Below are 23,986 nucleotides of genomic sequence, written 5' to 3'. Positions count from 1 at the left end.
TATTAAAAGGGGGGGAAATCCCACATTGCAACATTTCAAAACAACGCTTAAATCTGTGGGGTTAAGAGCGGTGGTTTGGAGCGGTGGAATCTGATCTGGCGAACCGGGTTTGATTCCCCACTCCTCCGCATGAGCGGCAGTGGCTAATCTGGTGAACGATTTGTTTTTCCCGCTCCTACACAAGAAGCCAGCTGGGTGCCCTTGGACTAGTCACGGCTCTCTCTCAGCCTCACCTACCTCACAGGGTGTCTGTTGTGAGGAGGAGGAGGAGAAGGGAAGGTGATTGTAAGCCGGTTTGATTCTTCTTTAAGTGGTAGAGAAAGTCAGCATATAAAAACCAACTCTTCTTCTGTTACTTTGTTTTTCTTACTGATGGGGTCTCAAAATGGTTTTCGGGTTGCGAACTTCTAGCTAGAGACTGGAGTTCTCCTGGAACTACAGTTCGTCTCCACACTGCAGACATTAATGCTACTGGAGGAGAGGGCAGTTTGAGAGGGTGGAATCTATGGCATCACACCCTTGCTGAGCCCCCTCCTCAAATTCTGCCATCCCCAGGCATCGCTCCCAAAACGCCAAGAATTTCTTAAGCAGAAGTTGAAAATATACTGGTTTACGAAATATAATTTAAGTAAAACGGGGGGGGGGGAGGGACCCACAATTTTGCAAATCCTGAGCATGTCCTGGAACCACCAGCCTGGCGCACTTGGGTATCATAGGCTGCAAGTCAGAAGCTGAGAGCCCAAAGGCAAAGAGCCCTTTGGCTTGTGTCTCTGGCCTTGCCCTGGCCAAATAACCTGCAAGAAAGGATGAATGGAAGCTCAGCCCAGATCTCATATGGAGTAGGGAGTCACTGGGGATGGGGGTGGGGAGATAGTTGCGAATTTCCTGCATTGTGCAGGGGGTTGGACTAGATGACCCTGGTGGTCCCTTCCAACTCTATGATTCTATTCTATGATTCACATAGCTGGAGCAGGGATGTTCCCGACCTTCCATCCCTGTTGGGCTAAAGAAACAGGCCTCAGTATTTTGGATTTGGCTTACCTCCCTCTTTAAGTGTCAGCAAGGCCTATCAACTGAGTGTGGACTCAGATTCAAATTCCGGCTCTGCCATGGACTGACACGTGGCTCTAAATTATTATCCATATCCCAATTTGATGTAAAAAGGCATGGCATATGTGCCACTTTTTTTTAAGTCTACACTTAAAAAGTGACCTATGAATGGGTAAAATATTGGCAAAGGTGCACAACATGGTTAAAGTGTCAATAAAGCTTTAGTCGGGAATTATCATACTTGATAGTAAAAAGAGACAGAGTCAGGGTCCTAGCTACATCACTAGCTGAGAAACTTCAGAGAAGCAGGATATTGCCTTAAGAGTAGCAATCAGGAGACAGACAGGGGTCACTTACGCATGGTCGGTTTAGCCTCCTTCATTCCCTGTTTCAGCCAGGATCAAAGTAACCCGGGTTGGGTCAAACTGTATGCATTGGCTGGAATGATCAGGGATAAAACCCTGTGCTAATGGAGGCATGAATAGAAAAGCAGTCTCCCAAGTTCAAATCAAGTCCCACCCCTTTAATTGCTGCTCTGTAATTGGCTCACCTCGTGAGAGAACATTTCCTTCCCCCCCAGACCCAACTGCTGCATAAAAAAGCATTTTAAGAACAAAAAACAAAAAACGGAGCCACTTGAAAGAGGGGGGGGGGCGAAATCCAAGCCTCCTGAAGCACTTGAATCCCTCCCTGCCTCTTTACACACTTCTTCGTGATTGGCTGTGAGAGGTGCCAATCTTCTATGCTTCCCTTGTATGGCTATTAGCAAACAGAACAGAAGAGGGGTTTGGAAAGGGGGGAGGGAAGCTCAATGCCAGGCAGGCATATGCACGCTCTTTCAATCTGGTTTGAGCCAGGAAAGACAGTTTGACTCGGGTAAGAAGAGGAATGGGAAAAGCCGAGTTCGTTTAAGATTGAAATGGGGTTGAGCCGAAAAGGAATGAGGTAACGTGCATTTTCAAAAACTTGATCCTGGCTGAAACAGGGAATGAAGGAGGCTAAACCTACCATGCATAAGTTACCAAGGAATGACACTTAACAGGAGAGAAGGTGCTGGCTTCGCCACCCTATCTGTCTTCTTGTTGAACCCTGCAGGGTCTTCTTTCCTTCTTTCTACACCAGACTTTGCCTATTACAACACAAAATATGTTTGAAAACACAATGCATCACACAGCTGGACTGATCAGGAAGCTAGGAGTGGTTGTAGTCCCCTATGTGGTTTGGCCAAGGAGAATACTCCACATCTTCTGAACCCAAGAATTATAGTGATAAGACACATATATGGAATATATTTAAGTCCTCAAATATGGCAGGAAATTCCTAACACTCTTGCATTGGATGTTTGCTGATTATGGGAATGTAGCTGGCAGATGCTTTGAAATTCTCTCTTCGTTTCCTTTTGGTTACATTCCAAAGGATTAAAAGAAAGTTGGCACCCATGTTTGACCTCACAGTACCCTTCACTGCATCATAGTCACATAAGCATGCAAAAGAACGATTGTGTTTGTTTTTTCATTCACTTTGGCAAACAAGTTGTTTTCCTTTGCCAAGCTGCTCCTTCTTGAGGCATAGTTCTCTCATAGTGGGATACGGGGCTACTTAAGAAGGTGTTAATCATTGCTGTAGGACAGTGGTTGGCAAACCGCGGCTCCCGAGCCGCATGCGGCTCTTTGGCCCCTTGAGTGCGGCACCCCACCCCCCGTCCGTCGGCTGAGCGGCTCCTCCACATCCCCGCACCCAGCCAGGCAGAGGTGCCGCGCTCCCACCAGGCTCCAGCGTGCCCAAGGCGGGAGGAGCCAGCAGGCGGGCGGGAGGCGACGCCCCCCTCCCCCAGCCTCCCCTCCCCCCTCTCTGGCGGGGAGGGATCAGAGGCAGCAGGGAGAGGCGGCGGCCGGCCACCCAGGCTGCTGCTGCAAGGGGGGGAGAGGCAGGTGCCGCCTCGCGCTGGGCAGGAGCGGGCTGCACGCCCCATGCGCTCCCGCCGCCTCGCCTAGCCGGCCCGGGAAGGAGGGGAGGGCGGCGGCAGTGGGGCGCGGGGGCGGGAATCCCTTCCGGAGTGCAGAGCAGGGCACCCATTGGGTGGGGTTGGGGGGAGATGGCGGCGACGGGGCGTGATTTGCACGAGCTCACTCCGGAGGCATAGAGTCAGTGGCTGCTGTGTAGGGGCTGAATAGGAGATACAGCATTTGTTGAGGGCAGGCAGACACTGGGGCTCCTTCCACCCCCCTCCTATTGCTAACCTAGTAGCAAAATCTCAGTTGCAGGAGTTGGGCGACCCTAATGGTGTTATTTATGTTGATGGGACTTAATAAAAGCGAGCTGAAGCCTCCATAAATAACTGCAGGGTGGGGGAAATGATGGGGAAAGCAAGCTGATTTTCTGCCCCCTCTTTCTTCTCCCTTTATTTGTTTAGGTGGCTCTCAAAAGAAATCTCAATCGTTGTACTGTTGATATTTGGCTCTGTTGACTAATGAGTTTGCCGATCACTGCTGTAGGAGATACATGTTCCTTCCTCAGTGTTCCCAGTCCAGTACTGGCATTTCTTTATTACAAGGTTACTTGTAGATGATATGTCTCCTTTCCTTCCAACTTGTAGTCTTGCAGACAAAGCGCCTTTTATTCAGTAGTTTTCATAGAGATACTCTACAATAATTTTGCCAGAAATACTTTACATTGACTAAGACACATTTCAGTAATCTCAGTTGCAAATTATCCTGTGTAGTGGGGTAGCAAGTTTGAAATGACAAAGCACTAAGGCAATTTGGATCTTTGGTCAGATTAAGTAAATTGTGTCTCATAAATTTTACCTCATAAAACATCTGTGTTGCTTTATTCCAAGGACATGACAACAGCAGCCTTACAGCACAGGGTTGTCCGTTGTATCTGAATCTATTATTCTAGTACTCTTGAGAAAGGTCTTAATATTAGATTTTGACTGGCAATGTATTTTTAACAAGAGGCATCTAAGGACAGTAAACATAGAAAGTATGCCGTAATACATAGCACACCTAGAATTTAAGTGTAATTTCAGTTACGAAATCTATTGAGCTGATTTTACTGCTGTCAATGTCTATGAGCATTTTGATTCTGCCTCTCTAATCCAGAATAGTAAAAATAAACCAATCATTTTCAAGATTATACTCATGAAAGTTAATTTTCCAGATGTTGCTAGACCCATCGTTGGCTGCATCTCTGTTTGACAGACTTTCATGATGGTGGAAAAAGTATTATAACAGACATACTTTGACATCCAGCAGGACTTGTTAGGGATCGCTGTCAGTTAAGCAGAAATACTCTTTAGTTTTAAAAAAATTTGCATAAGGAGCTCCAGCAGCACTGTGAGGTATTAGGAATACTTCTTTGTGGCTGTATCTGCCAATGTTGCAGTCATTCATAATTTGAACCAATATACATATTAATGGCAGAATTCCAAATTCAAGTCCACACAATATTTGCTGTCCTGAACTGAAACGGTGCTCTTTCATGCTTTTTTTAAAAAATGGCACTTTCAACAGTAAGCCACCATTTGAATCTTAACATTTATTGTTTGTTTGTTTTATCATTCTTATAGCCTGCTCTACCCCAGCAAAGCCGGGCTCAGAATGGCTCACACAAACAGCAAAAATACAATAAAATATAAAATCATCTAAAACAGTAGTTTAAAACAGCCCTAACACATTAAAATCAGTTTCAGTTCTTACGACGCTTCCTATTTTTAATCAAGTCTATTCTGCCTCAGCATGTTTAAATTTTGGCTCTCAGCAGCCCCCCCTTATAAATTACTTCAGTAAACCTTGCTACAGCTGCTACATTCCTTAGCAATTTCCACCTCTTTGTATCTGTTGTCTCTCTTACCTCAGCTAATTTCAGGGCCCTTTCTCCCACTAAGCTGCTTAGGGCTCCCTGAAGAAGTGGGTACCATTTTGGTGGCATTATCCTCCAGTATTTCAATTGGGTCTCCTGAATGCAGGTTGCAGCCATGACTATGCCTGTCTCCTCCATGCCACCAGAACAGGGCAGACACCCAGCCAACCCTGCCTTAGAAAAGCCTGATGCCATTCAGCAGACTTTCCCACCCCTTAGGTTTCCTTCATACTTACCAGAACCCTAAGAATCTATGCCATCTTACCTTCCCCAAAACACCACTTCACTAAGGTCTCACATTGCAAACACCGTATGGTCACACTGATTCTAGCTGCCTCATCTGAAGGATATTAGGCTTGGAAGATATTTTCATATTGCATAATATAAATCATTGATGCTTCTGCATCCTGTGTAGCAATGGAATATAGTGGTGGAAAGTCTCATTCTGGGCAGTCAGAAAGACTGATAAATATTGGACTAATCCTTTGGAAAAGGTGACTCAGCTAGTTCTTGCAATATGTCACTGCACCATGGTAAAACATGTTTTTATAGGGACAGAATGTATCAGCTTGCTTCCTAGTGAACAGTTGTACACTGTACTTTGTTACAGAACAGATTCCACTGGTTACTTCATTTGTCCTGCACAGCATCTAGTCATCATGAAAATACAAGTCAATCTTTTATTTAAATATAACTTTTGGCATCAGTTTTCCAAAACAGTTAAACATGATGCAATTATCCAAAAGAAATACAGAACACCCCCCACCCACTGTATCTGCACTTTGATGTGTCAGTACAAGGGGTATCAAGAGAATTGGGTGATTGATATCTCTTCTCCTACCTTCTATCTGGTAGCAGGCTTTACTATAAATAGAATTTTTGTACCTGTGCCCCAGTGGGATCTTTCCTGGGTGTGTCTGGCTTGTGTAATCTGACCTGTTTTGGAACAGAAGAAATGGCAGTGAAAGGGTTTTGGGGAGGGTGTGAAGACATCTGCTCTAGGAGCATAGAACTAGCTTACTTTGATGTTGGCTAGAGCTATTCTGCCTCCAGCACACTGGTTTGGAATTTGCAGCTTTATTTCGACAGGGTGGTTTTTGTTTTTTCTGGTAGGCAACCAGTTCTACCAGATCAGTTTTAGCTCCCCCTTCCCAGTCAAGGCAGAATGTGATGGTGCTCGAGCCTAATGACCCTTGTTTGAATAGATCGTTGACTACTGCTTGTAGCAGAACAGCTGCCTATATACTGAACACTTCCCTTTATGAATGAATCACCTAGCACTTTAGTACATACTATGTGGCTACCTAAAGCACTGTCAATTGAAGTAAAACAAAAAAAGACATCTTTGTAAAATCCCCCTTTATTGCCATTTTACAAAGTATATATTACAAGGCACTGAATAGGCTACTGTTTTTATATAAAGTGACTTTGCCAAGTAGTATTAAAATATGTTTACATATTTAAAAAGATTCTAAATGCACTCAATAGGATCCATGGAAAAAATGAACACAATTGTTGCTGGATTAATACTTCCCACTCATATGCATTCTCTTCTTCAGGCAAGCAAGGTTGAATGACAGTTCTTAAAAACTCCTGTACAGTAATAAGCTTAATACAGTTACACCATGCATCATCTCTGAGATGTACAACATAAGTATTTCCATGTTGTCCTTTAGCAATACAAAAATGGTGTTCATGTGTCAGGGGATGGAGAAAGGTTAAAATACAGAAGCAGAGGTTTCTACAGAGAGTAAGTCACGTTATCTTTCCAGTTTGGAAGATACAAGTACACTGAGTTTTAGTGTGAAACTTCTTACTACATCTAGAGTTAAAATTATTTTAGGCTCAAATATCATTAAGCTGAGAGTCATAGTCTGCACTTATATATGCTCCAAATTATATTATTATCCCTTCTCTTTGGACATCCATTCCCAGCTGCATAGCACTCCTACATGTGCAGGGTGTTCCCCTCACCCCAATGAAAGTGGCTAGTCTTCAAAGTGTAGAGTCAAAGAAAGTAAATGAGGCTGTTAATGAGCTTGTCTAGAGGAGAGCGACCAGAATGGTCAGAGGTCTGGAATCTATGCCCTATGAGGAGAGACTGAAGGAGCTGGGTTGGTTTAGTCTGGAGAAGAGAAGGTTAAAGGATGAAATGATAGCCATGTTTAAATATTTGAAGGGATGCTTGTTCCCTGTTGCTTCAGAGACTAGGACATGGAGTAATGGATTTAAACAAGAGAAAAACAATTCCACCTAAACATTAGGAAGAACTTTCTGATGGTGAGGGTGGTTCGACGGTGGAATGTGCTGCCTTGGGGTGGGTGGGGGTGGAGTCCACGTCTTTGGAGGTCTTTAAGCAGAGGTTGGATGGCCATCTGTCGGGAGCACTTTGATTGGGGGATCCTGCATGGCAGGGGGTTGGACTGGATTGGCCCTTGTGGTCTCTTCCAACCTTGTGTGATTTTGTTAGCTCTTGGGACTGTAAAGCCTTTGTAAGTATGACAATGTGTACATTAGGGGCAATTTAGTACCTATGAAAATCTAAACTATGTGGACTGTAGATACCACCACCAAGCAGTTAGGAAAAAGGGAGCAACGTGTCCAAATACTACAACTAAAAGGAAAAACCTGGGATTTTCTAAAGCTGGCACACTGCCACTGTGGCTGTATCCCTGCCCACAATGCCACATCTCACCCCATACCAAATGAGGCTGAATTAAATATGCCACGTGCTGCTCTGTCTGCTTTTACGATTGCTTTCAAAACACAGTGGTACCATTGATCTCATAAGAACAAAAGTGGGCAATTAGATAGGTCTGCTGTGGCACTGTCTAACCTGTATGACATGGCGGCATCGTACAGTGACATGGTCAAGGTAACCAACAGGAGAACATAAAGCCAACTTTGATCAAAAAGCTTCCTCTTTCACCGCATCCACTGATCTCTTGAGGTATAAATAGCTTTTTGCCATTAATAAAGGAGTGAAAAGAGGAGCTACTAGAAAAACAGCAAATACTATATGTTACCATGAGATTTTTTTAAAAATAAACACATTTAAGAACTGCTATGATTAGGGTTGAAACACAAGATCAGTACAAACTAGCCTGTAGTACTGGTGGAATATGGCATATTCTCACAGAGGCATGAATTGCCGAATCAAGACTTCAATAGTTAATTTATTGTTCTTTACTTCACAGAGAATGCAGGGGATAAAGACAGACAGAGAACCAGACTAGGCATCTATTGGTAGGACCTTTGATAAAGAAAATGTGGACAACTAACCAAATTTTCCCCTTTGGAGGAAGAAGCATAGAACACTGATTTTTACAGGGGAAGGGGAAGAGATACAGAATATGTGTAGTCGAGCCCAGTTTAGAATCTTATCCCATTCTGAATTCCAGTTCAAAAGACCAGATTAGAATGTTTCCAGGAAAGGGAACAACAATAAACCTGGGAAACAAACTAGTTTTTGAAGTACCATTTAACAGTGCTTGGGCCAAACAGTTCTTCCAAGCCACCGGTGTCCACGGCTTAAAAGACTGTAGTAAGTTTAGCTTGTAATAATATCTGAACTGACTTTTTAATAAAGGCTATTAAAGGAATTCAAATTGTTTTTAAAACCAGTATCAGGCACAGCGATAAACATTCTAGCAATGATAAAATCAACTGGTTACTGTTCACAATTTCAAGGATGCCCTTAAAACTTGCAAACAGATATTGTAACCACGCTAATCATTTCTTTTGATCTGTATTCAAGTGAAACAGCTTATCTCAAGAAAGCTCTACCATGTGAAAACAGCATTTAGTGCTGAGAGTTAACTCCGGAGGGTGCCATTTGAAAGTCAGAGAAGATTGCTCCTCAAGCAAAGAAAATGGCTGGAATGCAAAAACCTTCTATATTAGGCAACGCACAAAAGAGAACAAAAATTCCTTTTTGGTAACTCCTTGTAATTCTGCAATAAGGATAGTTCTACCATTGTGTATCCCTTCTTTATCCAATGCATTTCTTCCACTTATGCACACCTGACTACTTTATTCAGTCAGACTTCAGGCTCCTGAACTGCTGAAATTGTCCAGACCGTGAAAGGTGACTCCATAAAAGATGGCTGTGGTGTTAAGTTACTGTTGAACACGTCATCTACTGAACCTACAAGAAAATATGATGAATAAAATTACCACGGGTTTCAGAAAATCCTGAAGGCAAGAAGTAGGGGTGGACTGAGAAGCCAAAACAGCTATGGAAAAGGGCTCTACCCCCTGGCCTCCCCCCCCCCACAAAGAGGGGAGGGAAGCCTCCTCATGTGGGATGACAGCTGCTTTCTCCTGCCTGTCTTGCATGAGGTGGGGGGGGTCACCAGCTTGCTGAGGTGGCAGCAGCAACTACCACCTGCCCACTGTGACTGCCACTATGCCTGCACAGGGCTGCCCCAGGATCAGCGAGGATCCTGGGGGGGGGGAGCAGCTGCCCAGACCCCCCTCAGCCCATGTGGACTTTCCCTAGTGGCCTTAAATGCAGGAAGTGATGCATGCAGGACAGTCATCATTTTGGCTATGAGCAAATATTGCTCTGGAAAAAAAGTAGTAAGGAAAATATTTCAGTCTGTATGGTGCAGTGGTTAAGAGCAGTGGCTTGGAGTGGTGGGCTCTGATCTGGAGAACCGGGTTTGATTCCCCACTCCTCCATGTGAGTGGCGGAGGCGGTGAACTGGATTTGTTTCCCCAGTCCTACACACGAAGCCAGCTGGGTGACCTTGGGCAAGTTAGAGCTCTCTCAGCCCCACCTACCTCACAGGGTGTCTGTTGCGGGGAAGGGAAGGTGATTGTAAAGCAAGTTGGCATATAAAAACCAACTCTTCTTAAGAAATGAAAACAGTTCCTTGGGGGCTTCAGTGTGTATCTTTGGCAGGAAACACTCTTCCTCGCAACAGCAGAGACTGAAATGATTTGGTAAAGTAGACCTACAGAGGCAAAAGCTGCGGTTTCTTGAAACTGCAGAAAGTGGGGAAGGGGGAGAAGATGGTATTATCCCCAGAGTGAAAGGGAAAGCATGAATGGCTGAAAGCAGCAACCGCTGCTTGTAAATTGGGTTGGTAAACTGGGGCCATAAATTCAGGAGTGATGACAGCAAGGGTCACGAGCAAGTTGAATACTGGATGCAAAGAAAGGTGATGAAATAAAGGAAGTCTTTAAAGATTAGGTTATTTCTTAAATCCTTAAAATGCAAGAAAATACAGAGTTTCAGCCCTAGTCTGTGACAATTTGCTCATAAATAAATCCTACTCTGTTCAATGGGTCTTACTCCCAGATAAGTGTGCACAAGATTGCAGCTTTAGTAAAACGTCATTAAAAATAATTTACATTCCACAAAGCTTACAAGATGCTATATAACCGAGCAGCATATGAGAACAGGATTACATCCCAAAGAACACAAGTTAAGTCCTTCAATTCTTACCGTTTGCAGTTTTCTGTCCCTCTTATTTTTACTTTTATCAAACATTTCTACAAAACCTAAGTCATGCTTGTCACAGATAAAGCATCAACTTACTTCTGGAGGTAACACTGAACTTTCTGTCTGAAAAGCTGTGAGAACGTAGATTAGGTTCGCTCATTTTATCCAGAAACTTTGTTATCATTTCCTTCTTCTCTGTATTGGTACTTGACAAATTAAGAACTTGCCCTTTCACTGAGACAGTGTTTTTGCTGATCCCGAACCAATAAAAGAAATCAAATAAGGCATCGGATTTAAACTCGTAGGAAAAGCTCAAGTTCTCGCCGTTAACCAGATGGGTTCCTGAAGGAAAGAATTTCCTTACAGCATCTTGAAAATCAAACTGTAAAAAAGAGGAATTAAGATACGTTTAAAATGTTGTAATGGAAGATCTCTGTTCAAAAACAGAATTGTAAAGTACAACAAAGATTTGGGTGTCAGACTCCTTATCAGTATTATAGATTTATGTCAGATTGATAGGCCAATACTATATTAATCTGCTACATGCAGGAAAAACACTATAGTCTGGCTGCCTTACTAAACCTGAGAATTTTGTTACGTTTCAATAGTATTTGCATTGCAAGTGTAACTAATAAATACTCTATTATCTGTGCAAAATGCTAGTTAAAGCTGGAGATACACCATTTGGTCGCTCCTTCAAAACCCCAGTCAAAGTCACAAAAAAAAGACAAACCCAGCACTTTAGAGTACATCATATTTTAAGGAATGAAAAAATGGCTTAACATCTATACTCTAGGATGTCTCTGAGCAGTAGTAAAAATACTAGAGCCTAAGGTTTTGCAATTACAAAAAAAAAATGCACAGGAAAACATGTTTAACCCCTAAAGTTATGCCTCAAATTAAAAGCCATTTTTGTGCCACTTTTGGCGATAATCACAGAATAGCTGATGCACTGCACACAGCTACAATGGTGCAAGCAAAAACTATTGAAGCTGAATGTAGTATATCTGCACCTATATGTAGGAAAACAATATTATATTACCAGCTACAATTATATTCATTGCATTTCCAACAGAGGCCAGCATTACATACAGTTGGTTAGCCTCAGGTAAAAGCAGGATTTCTATTGTATTTTGGAAATTATGGTGATACAGATGCTAGAAGCCCCGTTGCACAGAGTGGTAAGCTGCAGACTGCAGTCCAAGCTCTGCTCACGACCTGAGTTCGATCCCAACAGAAGTTGGTTTCAGGTAGTCGGCTCAAGGTTGACTCAGCCTTCCATCCTTCCGAGGTTGGTAAAATGAGCACCCAGCTTGCTGGGGGTAAAGGGAAGATGACTAGGGAAGGCACTGGCAAACCACCCCGTAAACAAAATCTGCCTAGGAAATGTCAGGATGTGACGTCACCCCATGGGTTAGGAATGACCCGGTGCTTGCACAGGGGACCTTTACCTTTTACCTTTTTACAGATGCTAGGGCAAGAGAAAGGACTACTTTGCAAGTTTAGAGCAGAAATCATTGTTCTTTGCCCAATTGGTTAGATAACAGTATGAAGTGAAGAATGAACATCTGCAAACTAACATCCCCTGCCTGACTTACCTTAAGTTTGTAGCTTTCTCCAAATACAGAGGATATAATATTGTTCATGCCATTCTCTATCTGTCTTCTCATTTTAGGGTGCCGAGGGTTCACAAGCAAAGCATATGTTTTTTCTAGTGATTAAGGGAAAATTGTTACTACTTAAAATAAAAGCAGATATGAGCATCAGAAGGTTGCAGATACTGTATTCAAATCTAAGCAAATAACAGATTTGCCAAAAACATATTGGTGGACATTTAAGCTTCTCATTACAGCCCTTTGTGGCTTGGGACAAACATATATTAGAGACTGCTGTTCCCAGAATGAACCCCCATGCTGGCTAAGATCCTCTAAACAGGTCCTACTTCATTTGCCTTAATTACTAAAAGTTAAATTAACAGTTGGGTCTTTACTGCAAATGGATCAGGGAGTGAAATAGCTTCCCTGTGGATCTCAGGGTTAGCTTCTTCTTGGCTCTTGACAGGAGCTCAAATCTTGCCTGTTCCAAGTAGCATTTGGAGGCTGGATTGGTAAAGTTGACTTCTTTTGCTGCTTCCATTAGTGATCATGATTTTCATAGAGGCTTGGGAGTTACTTTAATGCATACTGACACAGGTAAGACTCAGTGAGCTGATACTTTATACACTGAATCTTAAGCCAGCAGGCAGGTTCCATGACCCACCTGAGCACTCCAACTAGCTTGAAGAGAACGTAAGAGCAGCCCGAATCAGACCACTTGTCCATCTGACTCTACAACCTTTTTCACAAAGTGGCTGTGCTGGCGTAGGTCAAGGGCTGGGCGGTGCCCGCAGTCCTCAGACATGCGGGAGGTATTTAGCCCCTTTCGGAGCAGGCGACAAAGATTATGCTATCTACCAGGGTCAGAAGTCAGAGGCGTCGTCAAAGCAGGCAGGAGTCAACAGCCGGAAAGATCAATCAGAGGCAGTAGCAGGAACACAGTGAAACTGCACAGTTGCTTCCGCAAAGTGAAAGCATGCCTGCACTGCCTTTATCAGTCAGTGCACTTCCAAGCTAGGCTTCATCCTGAAAAGACTCAGCACCAGTTCTCTATCTGTTTAGCCTCTCCAAGCGAGCACTCCTCCTTTTCCCCTGCAAAACCACACGCTGTCGAGTCTTGATATGCCTATCAGGTTCAGGTGAGCTTGGAGGGCTGCCATTCTCAGCTTCTGCTGCAGGGGTTGGGGGAAGAGTAGCTTCTGTCTGCCCTTGTTCCATCTCTCTGCCTAGCTGTGATTCCTGCTGAGTTATTTCAGGCTCCTGTGCTACTGACTGCAATGGAGGTACTGAAGGCCCAGAGGCAACCTGTTCCTCCACTTCAGCTTCAGAGTCCTCTGAGTCCTCAGCTCCCATGGCAGGGCCCATGACACCGGCTGACCAGGTGCCCTGGGGAAGCAAGACATAGAGGGCCCTTGTTATCCCCCCTCCCCCCAAAACACTGGTTTCCAGAGAATCTGTCACCAAACATGGGGCTTTGTTTCATTCTCAGACAATATTCATTTGACATATCCCCCTTGAATTTGTCTAATCCACTTTAAAAGCCGTCTAAGGTAGTGGTTCTCCCTGCAACCTATGACACTTTCACATACACTATACGAAATAGTACTTCTGTTTGATTTTAATCTCCTCAATTTCTTTGTGACCCTGTGAGTTCTAGTGTGAGAGAGGGGGGTGGGACTTTCTCTACCGTCTTTCTTTACATCCTTGTCCTTGCAAAAGCCAGATCATTGTGGACATAACAATCTAAAAAGGCTTACTAATAATGCCATCTTGTTGCTATTCACATTTTATACCTCACCAATCCTAGTTCTATGATCTATCAACATAGCAAGCCTAGCAGTTCTTACAAGTCCTCAAAGAGGCCAATCTAATTAAGGTCAGATTTTCAAATTAAGCAGCTCTACTTGTCCACAAAGGACCCAGCTGTGAGGTAACACATTTCAGTCCAGCTAATTATTAGCCCGGGAAATTATCAGCAACCTAAAACAGTTAAACTGCTGTGCAAATGTAATTATGCCTCTTTCTGAGGGATGTTTCACAAGCCAGTACAAAAGGAGAGTGTTTCAATGCACAATATTATAGGCTCAAAATTGCCATTTTTCAGAAACCAACGCAGTGCATTAATTTTAAATTGCTTTTTTTGCCGTCATGTCACAGCTGATTTATGGCGACCCTGTACGGTTTTCAAGATGAGAGACCTTTAGAGGTTGTATGCCATTGCCTGCCTCCATGTCATTACCCTGGTATTCCTTGGAGGTCTCCCATCCAAATACTAGCCAGGGTCAGAGCTGAGAGTGTGTGACTGGCCCACGGTCACCCAGCAAGTTTCCATGGTGCGAATGCGGATTCGAACCTGGGTTTTCCAGGTCCTAGTCCAACACCTTAACCACACAGGCTCTCTTAAAGGTCATAAATGTTCTGAATTCAACTATACCAGTTTATATCAAAGATCTATTAGTGTTATAAGCTAAACAATCTCAACATATGCATTTTTTTTTAAAAAGAGGTTTACTCACACATACCTTTTGAAGAATTATATTTTGTTCGGACATTAATGAAGAATACCAATGGACGGCCCAGTATAGTCTCTCGGTAGTTTTTGTAATCATAGTGGGTGTTGAGTTCCACATGCCTGTTCCAGAGATTAAACATTTGATTGTAAGTATAAATTAGTATTCATGGGTAATCTCACAAAGTCAACCATAAAAATGCCCAGAAATATAGAAGTCAACAGATTAACTCAACCTGTATAAATGTTTAAAAATAAAACTGTTAATAATCTTACTGCTTATTTGCAGTGTTGCCAATGCTTAGAAAAAGAAAAAGGAAGCCCCTTGTGGCAAATCAACACTTCAGATCACAGTGGACTGTAGGTCCTCCCTCTGTTAATGGGCTTTTGTTTTTGGAACTATTTTTGCGTGCATCCCACTTTTTAGAGGTGAACCCTCTTTGGCTGTCTTACAGTAGAACTAAAATGTCTGGAGTTGTGAACATTTGCAAGTAGTTCTGGATTGGAAAAACTGTTCTGACAGTTACTACCTATTCGCTGACTTCTGTAGTCTCAATGTTTGTTCAACATGTATATTTGTAGAAGGAACAAACTATTACAAACACACTTCGGATCTCCTTCTAGAAGAGAAACAGGCCTGTTAAAGGTTGCCCTGCGATTCTTACTACCGTGTTTCCCCGAAAATAAGACACTGTCTTATATTTATTTTTCCTCAAGAAGACACACTATGGCTTATTTTCAGGGGATGTCTTATTCCGAGGGAATCAGAACTGTCCTCCCTCTCGGCTCCCGTTCTCCCCTTACCACCCCCTTCCGGTCCCGCCCCCAGAGGCCCAGGCGCGCTGGTTGCCGGGCCTTTGAAGTGGCCGCGGGAGACTGCATCTGCTCAGCTGGGCTCCTCCTGTCTTCCCCGTCCCCAGAGGCCCGGGCGCGCTGGTTGCAGACCCTTTGAAGCGGCTGCGGGAGACCGCCTCTGCTGAGCTGGGCTCCTCCTGGTCTTTTCCACCCCAGCCCCGGGCGCGCTGGTTGCAGGGCCTTTGAAGCAGCCACGGGAGACTGCATCTTCTCAGCTGATCTCCTCCTGATCTTCTCCACACCAGCCCCGGGGTGCCTTATTTTCGGGGTATGGCTTATATTAAGCAAATGTTTAGAAATGCTGCTACAGCTTATTTTATGGGTATGTCTTATTTTCGGGGAAACACGGTATTTTAGAGAAAGACTGTTCAAAACACAAGACACTGTCTTTTCTACAATACAAAAATCAAAATTTTATTCCGCGAAGGAAAGAGAAGACTGGCTGAGAAGACAATTGCCATCACAAAAAGCAATCTGGTAAGAAAATCCCAGCTTGCATTCTTTATGGGTGCCCTTGAGCCAACAGCCTCAATACTTCGTCAGTCTTCTAAAATAAAATAATTAGTAGAATTACCCTGTGGCCTTAACACAAGACAGAGTTTAAGAAAAAGTTTACCAACCTAGATTTTGTATTATATTGTTGTTTTTTCGACCTTCGAGTGGCATTTACGTCAGTGGGTTAAAGTACATATGAGATAGGACTACCTTTATCTAGAAAACAGAGTCCAATTTTTATGTTTGAAGTAACTAGTCTGCATCACGAGGCAGGAAATTGCCACATCTCCTGTTTTGAAGGCTCTCCTTTTCAACTTAGCAATTTGTTAAAAACAAAAACATCGCCATAAAATTATGAGTATTACATGTGGTTAAGGATGTGTCACCCTTCCCCTTTCTCATTCCATGTATTCCAGAACTACTTCTTCAGCAACGTTGAAAATTTGAACTTCACCCAAACCACTTACTTTGGAGTAGTTCCAAAGAAGTAAAAAGGACAAAGTTGATGTTGCTTCTAGCCAAGCAGTTTTGACTAAACTAGCTTGGTTAGGCTACCCAATCTTACACTACTTTCATCCCAGGACACAATAAAACACATTTGAGCCTCTTACAATCTGTTGCACTGCATGCAGTCCTTAATTTTAAAATATCCAGAGTCCTCTTATTTAGGTTTCTTGGCTAGGAAAAGACTTGTGCAACTAGTTCCCTTGTGCTCAGAGAAACAGCAATCCTCTATGCATGTGACATATCTCTTCCATGCAGCCCAAACCCTCTCACCTTACCCAACAGCACGAAGGGAGCTATGCTACAGTGGATACTGATTTACAAAGGTGTTTCTTGGTAAGGTTGCCAACCACCAGGTATTAGCTGGAGATCTCCTGTTATTACAACTGATCTCCAGCTGACAGATCAGTTCACCTGGAGAAAATGGCCGCTTTGGCAATTGGACTCTATGGCATTGGACTTCCTCCCCTCCCCAAACCCCACCCTTTTCAGGCTCCACCCCAAAAACCTCCTGCTGGTTGCGAAGAGGGTCCTGGCAACCCTATTTCTTGGGCATATCACAAGGAATTTGGAAGAGCTCTTGAAAAGCCAAAAAAGGTCAAGGCACTGACTAGATATTTAATCCCTGCCTGTGTAATCATAAATCAGCAGGTTAGCATATGTTACAATCATTGAACAACCTCATGAAGTATTATAAGCATGTGCCAAAATCAGAACTCTGTAGTCATTTAAAAAACGGACTTGGTTTCAAACATATCAAGGATTGTTTAACAAGGAACATGGGTAATTTGTCTCAAAATTACCATTGTTAGCATTTCCTCCCGTGTCTCTGTCCAAGCAAATATAAAAGGCTGAGAAGGCACTAAACTTGCACGAGATGCAAAAATTGCTTGGCTTACATAATTAGATCAGTTAAACACCAGTGTGCAAAGCCCATTACAGATATTTCTATAAACACATTATAACATTTGTTAAAGCAAGGTTGTTTTTCTGCCAGACCAATTTTACTCAATTTCACACTATGTAAATTTCTAATCTTGCATGTGCTCCACCATTTAGGAGAACATATTCCACTTAATGGCAAACACCCTACCCACCCCCTCCAGCGATTATTGCTATTACGGTTTTAAAACTATAATGGTTAATGCACTGCAGGCACACAGTAGCATAGAACAGCCAGGTTCGTTCATTAGCCACAGAGAATGTGGCTTCTGGAACATCAATGGCGCAGGGCAGGATACAAGACAGACATAGGAAAAGTAGGATGGGTGGAACACATGTTCACATGAGTCATTGTTCTGGCTAACCACAGCCAGCTATTTATTCTCTGAAAAACAGATTAACTTGCAAAGTTCAAGATGCAAATTAGCCCATGGTAAAATTGTGTAGTTTTTTAAATTGGTGTTGGTTGACTGGCCAATAAGCACAAGGCTGGGAAACCCAAACTTCCTACTGCTTTTGGCAATGTTACCTAGAAAGGCAAGGCGACGAATTTTGTATTCAGACCTGAAAACTGTTATGAGTAGTAACAGTGCAGGTGTTTCTACCTTGTGAGTTTTATTTTTAATTGATTTCTTTCTGCCAGTGCTTTAATTCTCTCCCCTTTCCCTGCATCATTCCCTCCTTCGCAGCCATTCACCATCCAACTTTTATTTGCCTCCCATATTCAGTTTTATTATTTATTTACCTCACTGATACCCCACCTTTCTCCTACACATGAAGCCAGCTGGATGTCCTTGGGCTAGTTACAGTTCTCTTCAAACTCTCTCAGCCTCACTTACCTCACAAAGTGTCTGTTGTGGGGAGAGGCAGGGAAGGAGATTGTAAACTGGTTTGATTCTCCTTAAAAGGTAGGGGAAATTGGCATTTAAAAACCAACTCTTCTTCCTCCTCGTCTTCTTATTCTGTCTGAAAGTATGTGACTGGTCCAAAATCACCCAGTGAGCTTCCACAGCAAGATGGGAATTTGAATCTGGGTCTCCTGGAACCTAGTCTAAAGCTCTGACTGCTACATTACACTGTCTTTCATCAAGTGGCTGCTCTTGAACAGAAGCAATCAGCCAACCCTAGTTGAGTCATATGAGTTGGATGGTATCAAGTCACCCATAGGTTCCTGCCCGGCCTAGGGCTGCTAACCTCCGGGTGGGACCTAGAAATCTCCCAGAATTACCACTGAACTCCGGATGACAGTGATCTGTCCCCTTGGAGAAAATGGCTGCTCTGGAGGGTGGACTCTATGGTATTATATCCGGCTGAGGCCTTTCCCAACCCCAAACCCTGCCCTCCTCAGATTCCCTCACAAAACCTCCAGGAATTTTCCAACCTGGTGCTGGCAACCCTAGCCAGACCTGGAAATGGCCCTGCCTCCTGCCTTTTTACTCACAGAAACCCAGCCTGGAATACTGTGGTTGCCTAGCAAGAGCCACTGAGAGAATCCACTGCTTTAAGCTACAGGCACTCCTTTTATCATTTACAGGTTTAAAAAAAAAAACACCAATTTTTTTATTTTTAGATTTCACATTTTTCTGCAAACCTAGGTTTGTAAAAAGATCTGTCTAGGCCGTTTACAGCTCCAGTCACCAGATTTAAGTATCCTCAGATTTGGTTTACTTGGCTATTTGTATGTAGGTGATTTACAAAGATCAATACGATGAGGAATGCAGCAAGACCCTGGGGATATACCAGTGTGCTGGGGTGGGGGAATCACTCAACATCACATGCAGTTACATATGTGCTATCCTAAGAATGCTTTCCTGGGAGTAGGTCCCATTAATCAGATTTCAGTATGATTCCAAGCAGGCTTGCTCAGGATTACACCGATAGTCTCTGTACACCAATCAGGCTGCAAGGTTGCAGTCTAGCAACTGCGTCAAGAGAGGAAAGGAACAGTCTACGACAGGGGTGGGGAACGTCAGGCCTGGGGGCCGTATAAGGCCCACGAAATCGTTTGGTCAGGCCCTCCATGGGTCCTGGCTTATCTCTAGCTCAGAAGGATGCTCCCCTGCCTGAATCTCTTGGGCCCAGCTAGGGACGGCAGAGCTCAAAAGCAAGTCGCTCTACGTGGCAGACACTTCGAGCCATCTCCGGTCGTGCCTCTTGGCTAAATGTTTGACCAAATACAGCAGGCTAATTTTTAAACTGGTAATTTTGTATGGCCCACGAATGATGTCATAAATATCCAAATGGCCCTTGGCAGAAAAAAGGTTCCCCACCCCTGGTCTACGACATTGTATATGCATCATTTGTATGCATCAATGGACTAAAGAGCTAGCCATCTTCCAGAAAAGCGAAACAGATGGAACTACAGGAAGTAGTGCATCAAGTAGTAGTGGGAGCCAGCGTGGTGTAGTCGTTAAGAGCGGTGGTTTGGAGCGGTGGAGTCTGACCTAGGGAACCGGGTTTGATTCCCCACTCCTCCACATGAGCGGTGGAGGCTAATCTGGTGAACCAGGTTGGTTTCCCCATTCCTACACACGAAGCCAGCTAGGTGACCTTGGGCAAATTACAGCTCTCTCAGCCCCACCAACCTCACAGGTTGTCTGTTGTGGGGAGGGGAAGGGAAGGTGATTGTAAGCCGGTTTGAGTCTTCCTTAAGTGGTAGAGAAAGTTGGCATATAAAAACCAATTCTTCTTCTAGTGGAAAACTCCAAATTTGGTTATTAATTCAGAGGCCAAAAAAGACACCCTTCTCCTGTTTTGAGACACTTCTCTCTCAAAAGAATTTTGGGTATTCAAAGCTTCCTGCATAATTAACATAAACTAAATTTGCATTTCCTCCAAATAGGAGATATAGCCAGACTTCGGTTAACTGTTCAGTGTGAAGTTTGAGAGTTGGCAATACCATCAGTTAACAAGGTTCTTCCTCCTCCTTTGGAATGTGTCTTTTGGAACATTTCCAAAGCTACAACCCTATCTATGCGCATTGGAATGTGTCTTTTGGAACATTTGAAATGTGTCTTTTTATACAGGGATCAGCCCAAGCGAGCAGCAACAACCATCTTTTACGGAACCCTTCAGGCCAGAAGTCAAATTTTAAAGCTCAGTTAAATTACATGTACTCCCAACCTGATCTCGGTAATGTTATCAGGCACTGCCTCATTCCCAGCGGGTCTTCTTTGTTCCATTGCTCTAGTCCTGCACACAGCGCCTGTCCCAGGGTGGGACGCTCAGCAGAAGGTTTTGTCTCTGTCTTTCTTACCAGAGCTTGCTGCAAGAACAACCTTGTACAGCCAGTCTGTTAGTTCCAGCACTGAGAGTCCCATCCCCACAATGATCTTTGCAAAGAGGCCAAACCTCATCTTATGGGACAAGAGAGAGCAAAATCCGGAGGGCAAATAGGCTCTTTGAAACAAGGATGGCACACCCACCCCACCCATCATATAAACAAAGTCTAAATAGCATTGAGATGACACGTCAGATTGAGTATTTTATACACAAGAAGGGACAGTGAGTGTTTTCAGGGCTTTTATCTGAGGAATGCAGAAAGCAATGCTACAATGAAAACAAACACTCCAGTACAATGGGCACAATAGCCCCGCAGCCGTTAGAACTACAGCCTCCTCTGCCAATTAGGTAGAGGCAAAGACAATAAGAGTGTTTTTAATTGTCTCAAAAAGAATTAGAATGATTGAATATTAGGAGTATCACATACGGACCACAGCTACAACCCTATGTACGTTTCTTAGGACTAGACACCATTGAGCACTATGGGATTTCTCAGGAAATCTCAGATTTTTTAAATCTCAGCTATGATTGTTATGTAAGCATGCCCCTTTCAGATTGCTTTGTTTGTTTATATTTACTACTCCCCCCCCTATGGGATTACTATACGTCAGCTGTGACTTGACAGCACTTTCCACCGCCACCACACCACCACATCAAGGGCTGTTTCATTCCAGTGAGTCATTTTCATCCACAATGAGCCAGATGCCCCCAAGAAGCAGTGAGGAGGAAGGAGGAGGAGAAGAAGATTATAAAAGCTGGTTTTTATATTCCAATTTTCTCTACCACTTAAGGAATGAATTAAACCGGCTTACAATCACCTTCCCTCCCCACAACAGACGCCTTGTAGGTAGGGTTGAAAGAGCTGTAAGAGAGCTGTGACTGGCCCAAGGTCACCCAGATGGCTTCATGTGGAGGAGTGGGGAAACCAACCCAGTTCACCAGATTTGCCTCTGCCGCTCATGTGGAGAAGTGGGGAATCAAACCCAGTTCTCCAGATTAGAGTCCACCACTCCTAACCATCGCTCTTAACCACTACACCATGCTGGAGGAGGAGAATTGGCCATTCCCTGTGGTTTCCCATCCTGCCCCTGATAATAAGAGATATACTGTCCCTAAATGTGCAACTTACATTGAGACAAGACGGCTATAGCAGTATGTTCATAGGACTCACACAACCCGGTCAAACATGTTATCAAAATATGGCTGGGAAACCTTGAAAACAGTAGGGTAAAGGTCCTCTTTTCACAAAGCAGCCACCTCCGTCCTGCCACCATTCTCCTGTACCTCACACAGGGGAATAGGCAAGAGACCTTTTCAAAGCTGGTTTTTCAAGAATAGGACTAGGATGTGTTCCACCAGGGACACACCACCTTTTCGACTAGCTAACTTCACCACGGCCTTCAATTTGCAGGATCTGAGCAGGGCTGTCAGAGATAGGACATTTTGGAGGGCTTTCATTCATAGGGTCGCCATGAGTCGGAAGCGACTTGACGGCACTTAACACACACACAACTTCACCATCAAGTAACCTCTGCCAGCCTCCATTGTCTTGGAAAGTGGGGAAAAGTCACTGTACACATTCACATGTTTTGTTTATAACTGTACTTCATTCACATCCCACCTTTCTCCCCAATAGGAACTCAAAGAGGCCGTGCTCTTCTCCGTTTTCTACAACCAGAACTTACAATACAAACCTAAACACACTTTTCTGGGAATTAGACTCATTCAATGGACCAAAGTAGGTTTGACTAGTCCTGCTTAACACCGCTATCTTAGAATATCAGCCTTAGGAAAACAAAAAAACAGCAAAAGCATCCTTAATCTTCTCTAAGGGGCAGCCTGAACGGGGCAGAGGGGAGGTACTTCTATTGTTAACAACAGAATTGAACCACTTTTGGGGGGAAAAGTGGGCATCCGACACATTTCTCCAGGCAACAAACGGCCCACTCGTTTCACACCACAGCCAAAGGCCATTTATGCATGGGCGGCTTTGCCACTCTCTAGATTCACATTTTCCCCATCTGAATTCTCAGAACTCTGCATGGGATCTTGTTTTTTTAGTTTTGGGAATTCGGATGGGGAAAACATTCATCTAGAGAGCGGCAACCCCAAGGCAAAACCTCCCATGCATAAATGACCAATGAATATAATTCACAGCGGGTAGCCGTGTGAGTCTGTCTGCAGTAGTAGAAAAGGGCAAGAGTCCAGTAGCACCTTAAAGACTAAGTGAGCTGTGGCTCACGAAAGCTCATACCCTACCAGAAAATATTTTTGTTAGTCTTTAAGGTGCTACTGGACTCTTGACCAATGAATGTTTGACCAGGTGCTTGCGAGCTGCCTCGGGCCCAGGTCTTTGGGGGCGGCTGGATCAATTGCCGTCTGTATTCCCTGAGAAAGGAACTTCAGTGCCTGTTTCCAGCTGCACGACAGGTAGAAATTCAGCAGGTGCAGTTTGTCAGGTGATGGAGGGAGGGGGGCTGCGCCTGCCCTAGAAACCGAATGGGGGGGGACCTTACCCGCTGACACCCCCTCGCCCCTAACACCCCCGAGCAAGGCTGGCGGGTCTTCCTCCAGCGGCTCCCTAAACAAAGGGTTACCTCTTGAAGTAGCCGGTGAGGCGGCAGAGGCGCTGCCCGTCCACGTCAAGGGAGCCGTCGCTGAGCACCGTGAAGCCCCCCCCGGGCCGGCCGCGGGGCGGGTCCAGCAGGGCCAGGGTGTCCCCCTTCAGCTGGAAGGCGTCGGGCTGCAGGAGCAGCAGCTGGCGCAGCGGCAGCAGGGCCAGCTCGCAGTTGCACGTGCGCACGCTCTGCAGCTCCCCCGACGAGACCGAGGTCAAGCTGGGCCGGGCCGAGCCCCCCGCGGCCGAATCGGGGCCGCTCCAGACAGCCATGGCGAGTGAAGGGGGGAGGGGGAGGAGGAGGAGGAGGGCAGCGCCGCCGTCGGGCCCCTGAGCTGGCTGGCGAGAGGCGCTCCGGGACGCAGCTCCGCCTCCACGCCACGAGACAACTCGGAGCAAGAAGCGGAGAGGAAAGCCCGCCGAGGTTTTTATACGGCTCCCTTCCTCGCCCAGAGCGGCCGGCTTTTCCAGGCCGCCCCAAGCTCTTGAACTTGGCCCGCGAGCCGCCTCCGCCCTTTGCAAAAGACGGGCTGCCGGTTCCCTCCTCCTCCTCCTCCTGGCGCCGTCGAGTCTTTCTCCAGCACGATCACACGCCTACAGTTGTGTCACAGTAGAAAACAGCAAGAGTCCAGTAGCACCTTCAAGACTAGCAACAATATTTTCTGGCAGGGTATGAGCTTTCGTGCCATAGAAATCCATCCCAGCAACATTAACAGACGCGGGTGTACAATGCTGACAAAACCCACCTTGCGCGTTTTTACTCGGGCCACTGATGCACGGGAGGTTTGGCCTTGGATTTGCAGCTCTCTCGATGCACGTTTTCC

General features: G+C 44.7%; 1 protein-coding gene across 1 annotated transcript; it reads right to left on the bottom strand.

Moving 5' to 3' along the window:
- Positions 1-8,884: 8,884 nt before the first annotated feature.
- On the bottom strand, positions 8,885-23,435 carry MEDAG (mesenteric estrogen dependent adipogenesis). The gene is made up of 5 exons (XM_056858613.1): positions 23,143-23,435; positions 14,481-14,590; positions 11,962-12,074; positions 10,460-10,745; positions 8,885-9,061 (listed from the first exon to the last, which is right to left on the bottom strand). The coding sequence occupies exons 1-5, from the start codon at positions 23,433-23,435 to the stop codon at positions 8,955-8,957; spliced, it is 909 nt and encodes a 302-aa protein (XP_056714591.1). The 3' UTR covers positions 8,885-8,954.
- Between the last annotated feature and the right edge of the window lie 551 nt (positions 23,436-23,986).

This window comes from Euleptes europaea, chromosome 12 (assembly GCF_029931775.1).
Source record: "Euleptes europaea isolate rEulEur1 chromosome 12, rEulEur1.hap1, whole genome shotgun sequence".
Taxonomy (NCBI): domain Eukaryota; kingdom Metazoa; phylum Chordata; class Lepidosauria; order Squamata; family Sphaerodactylidae; genus Euleptes; species Euleptes europaea.
This window is presented reverse-complemented; position numbering and strand designations above follow the sequence as displayed.

Bases quoted from the DNA above. Each gene is read 5' to 3' on its own strand.
- MEDAG (XM_056858613.1), bottom strand. From the start codon at position 23,435: ATGGCTGTCTGGAGCGGCCCCGATTCGGCCGCGGGGGGCTCGGCCCGG. The intron at 10,746-11,961 runs GTAAGTCAGGCA...TCTTTTTTACAG, and splicing joins GAGAAAGCTACAAACTTAAG to TTTGATTTTCAAGATGCTGT. The intron at 9,062-10,459 runs GTAAGTTGATGC...ATTTTCTTGTAG, and splicing joins GTTCAGTGTTACCTCCAGAA to GTTCAGTAGATGACGTGTTC.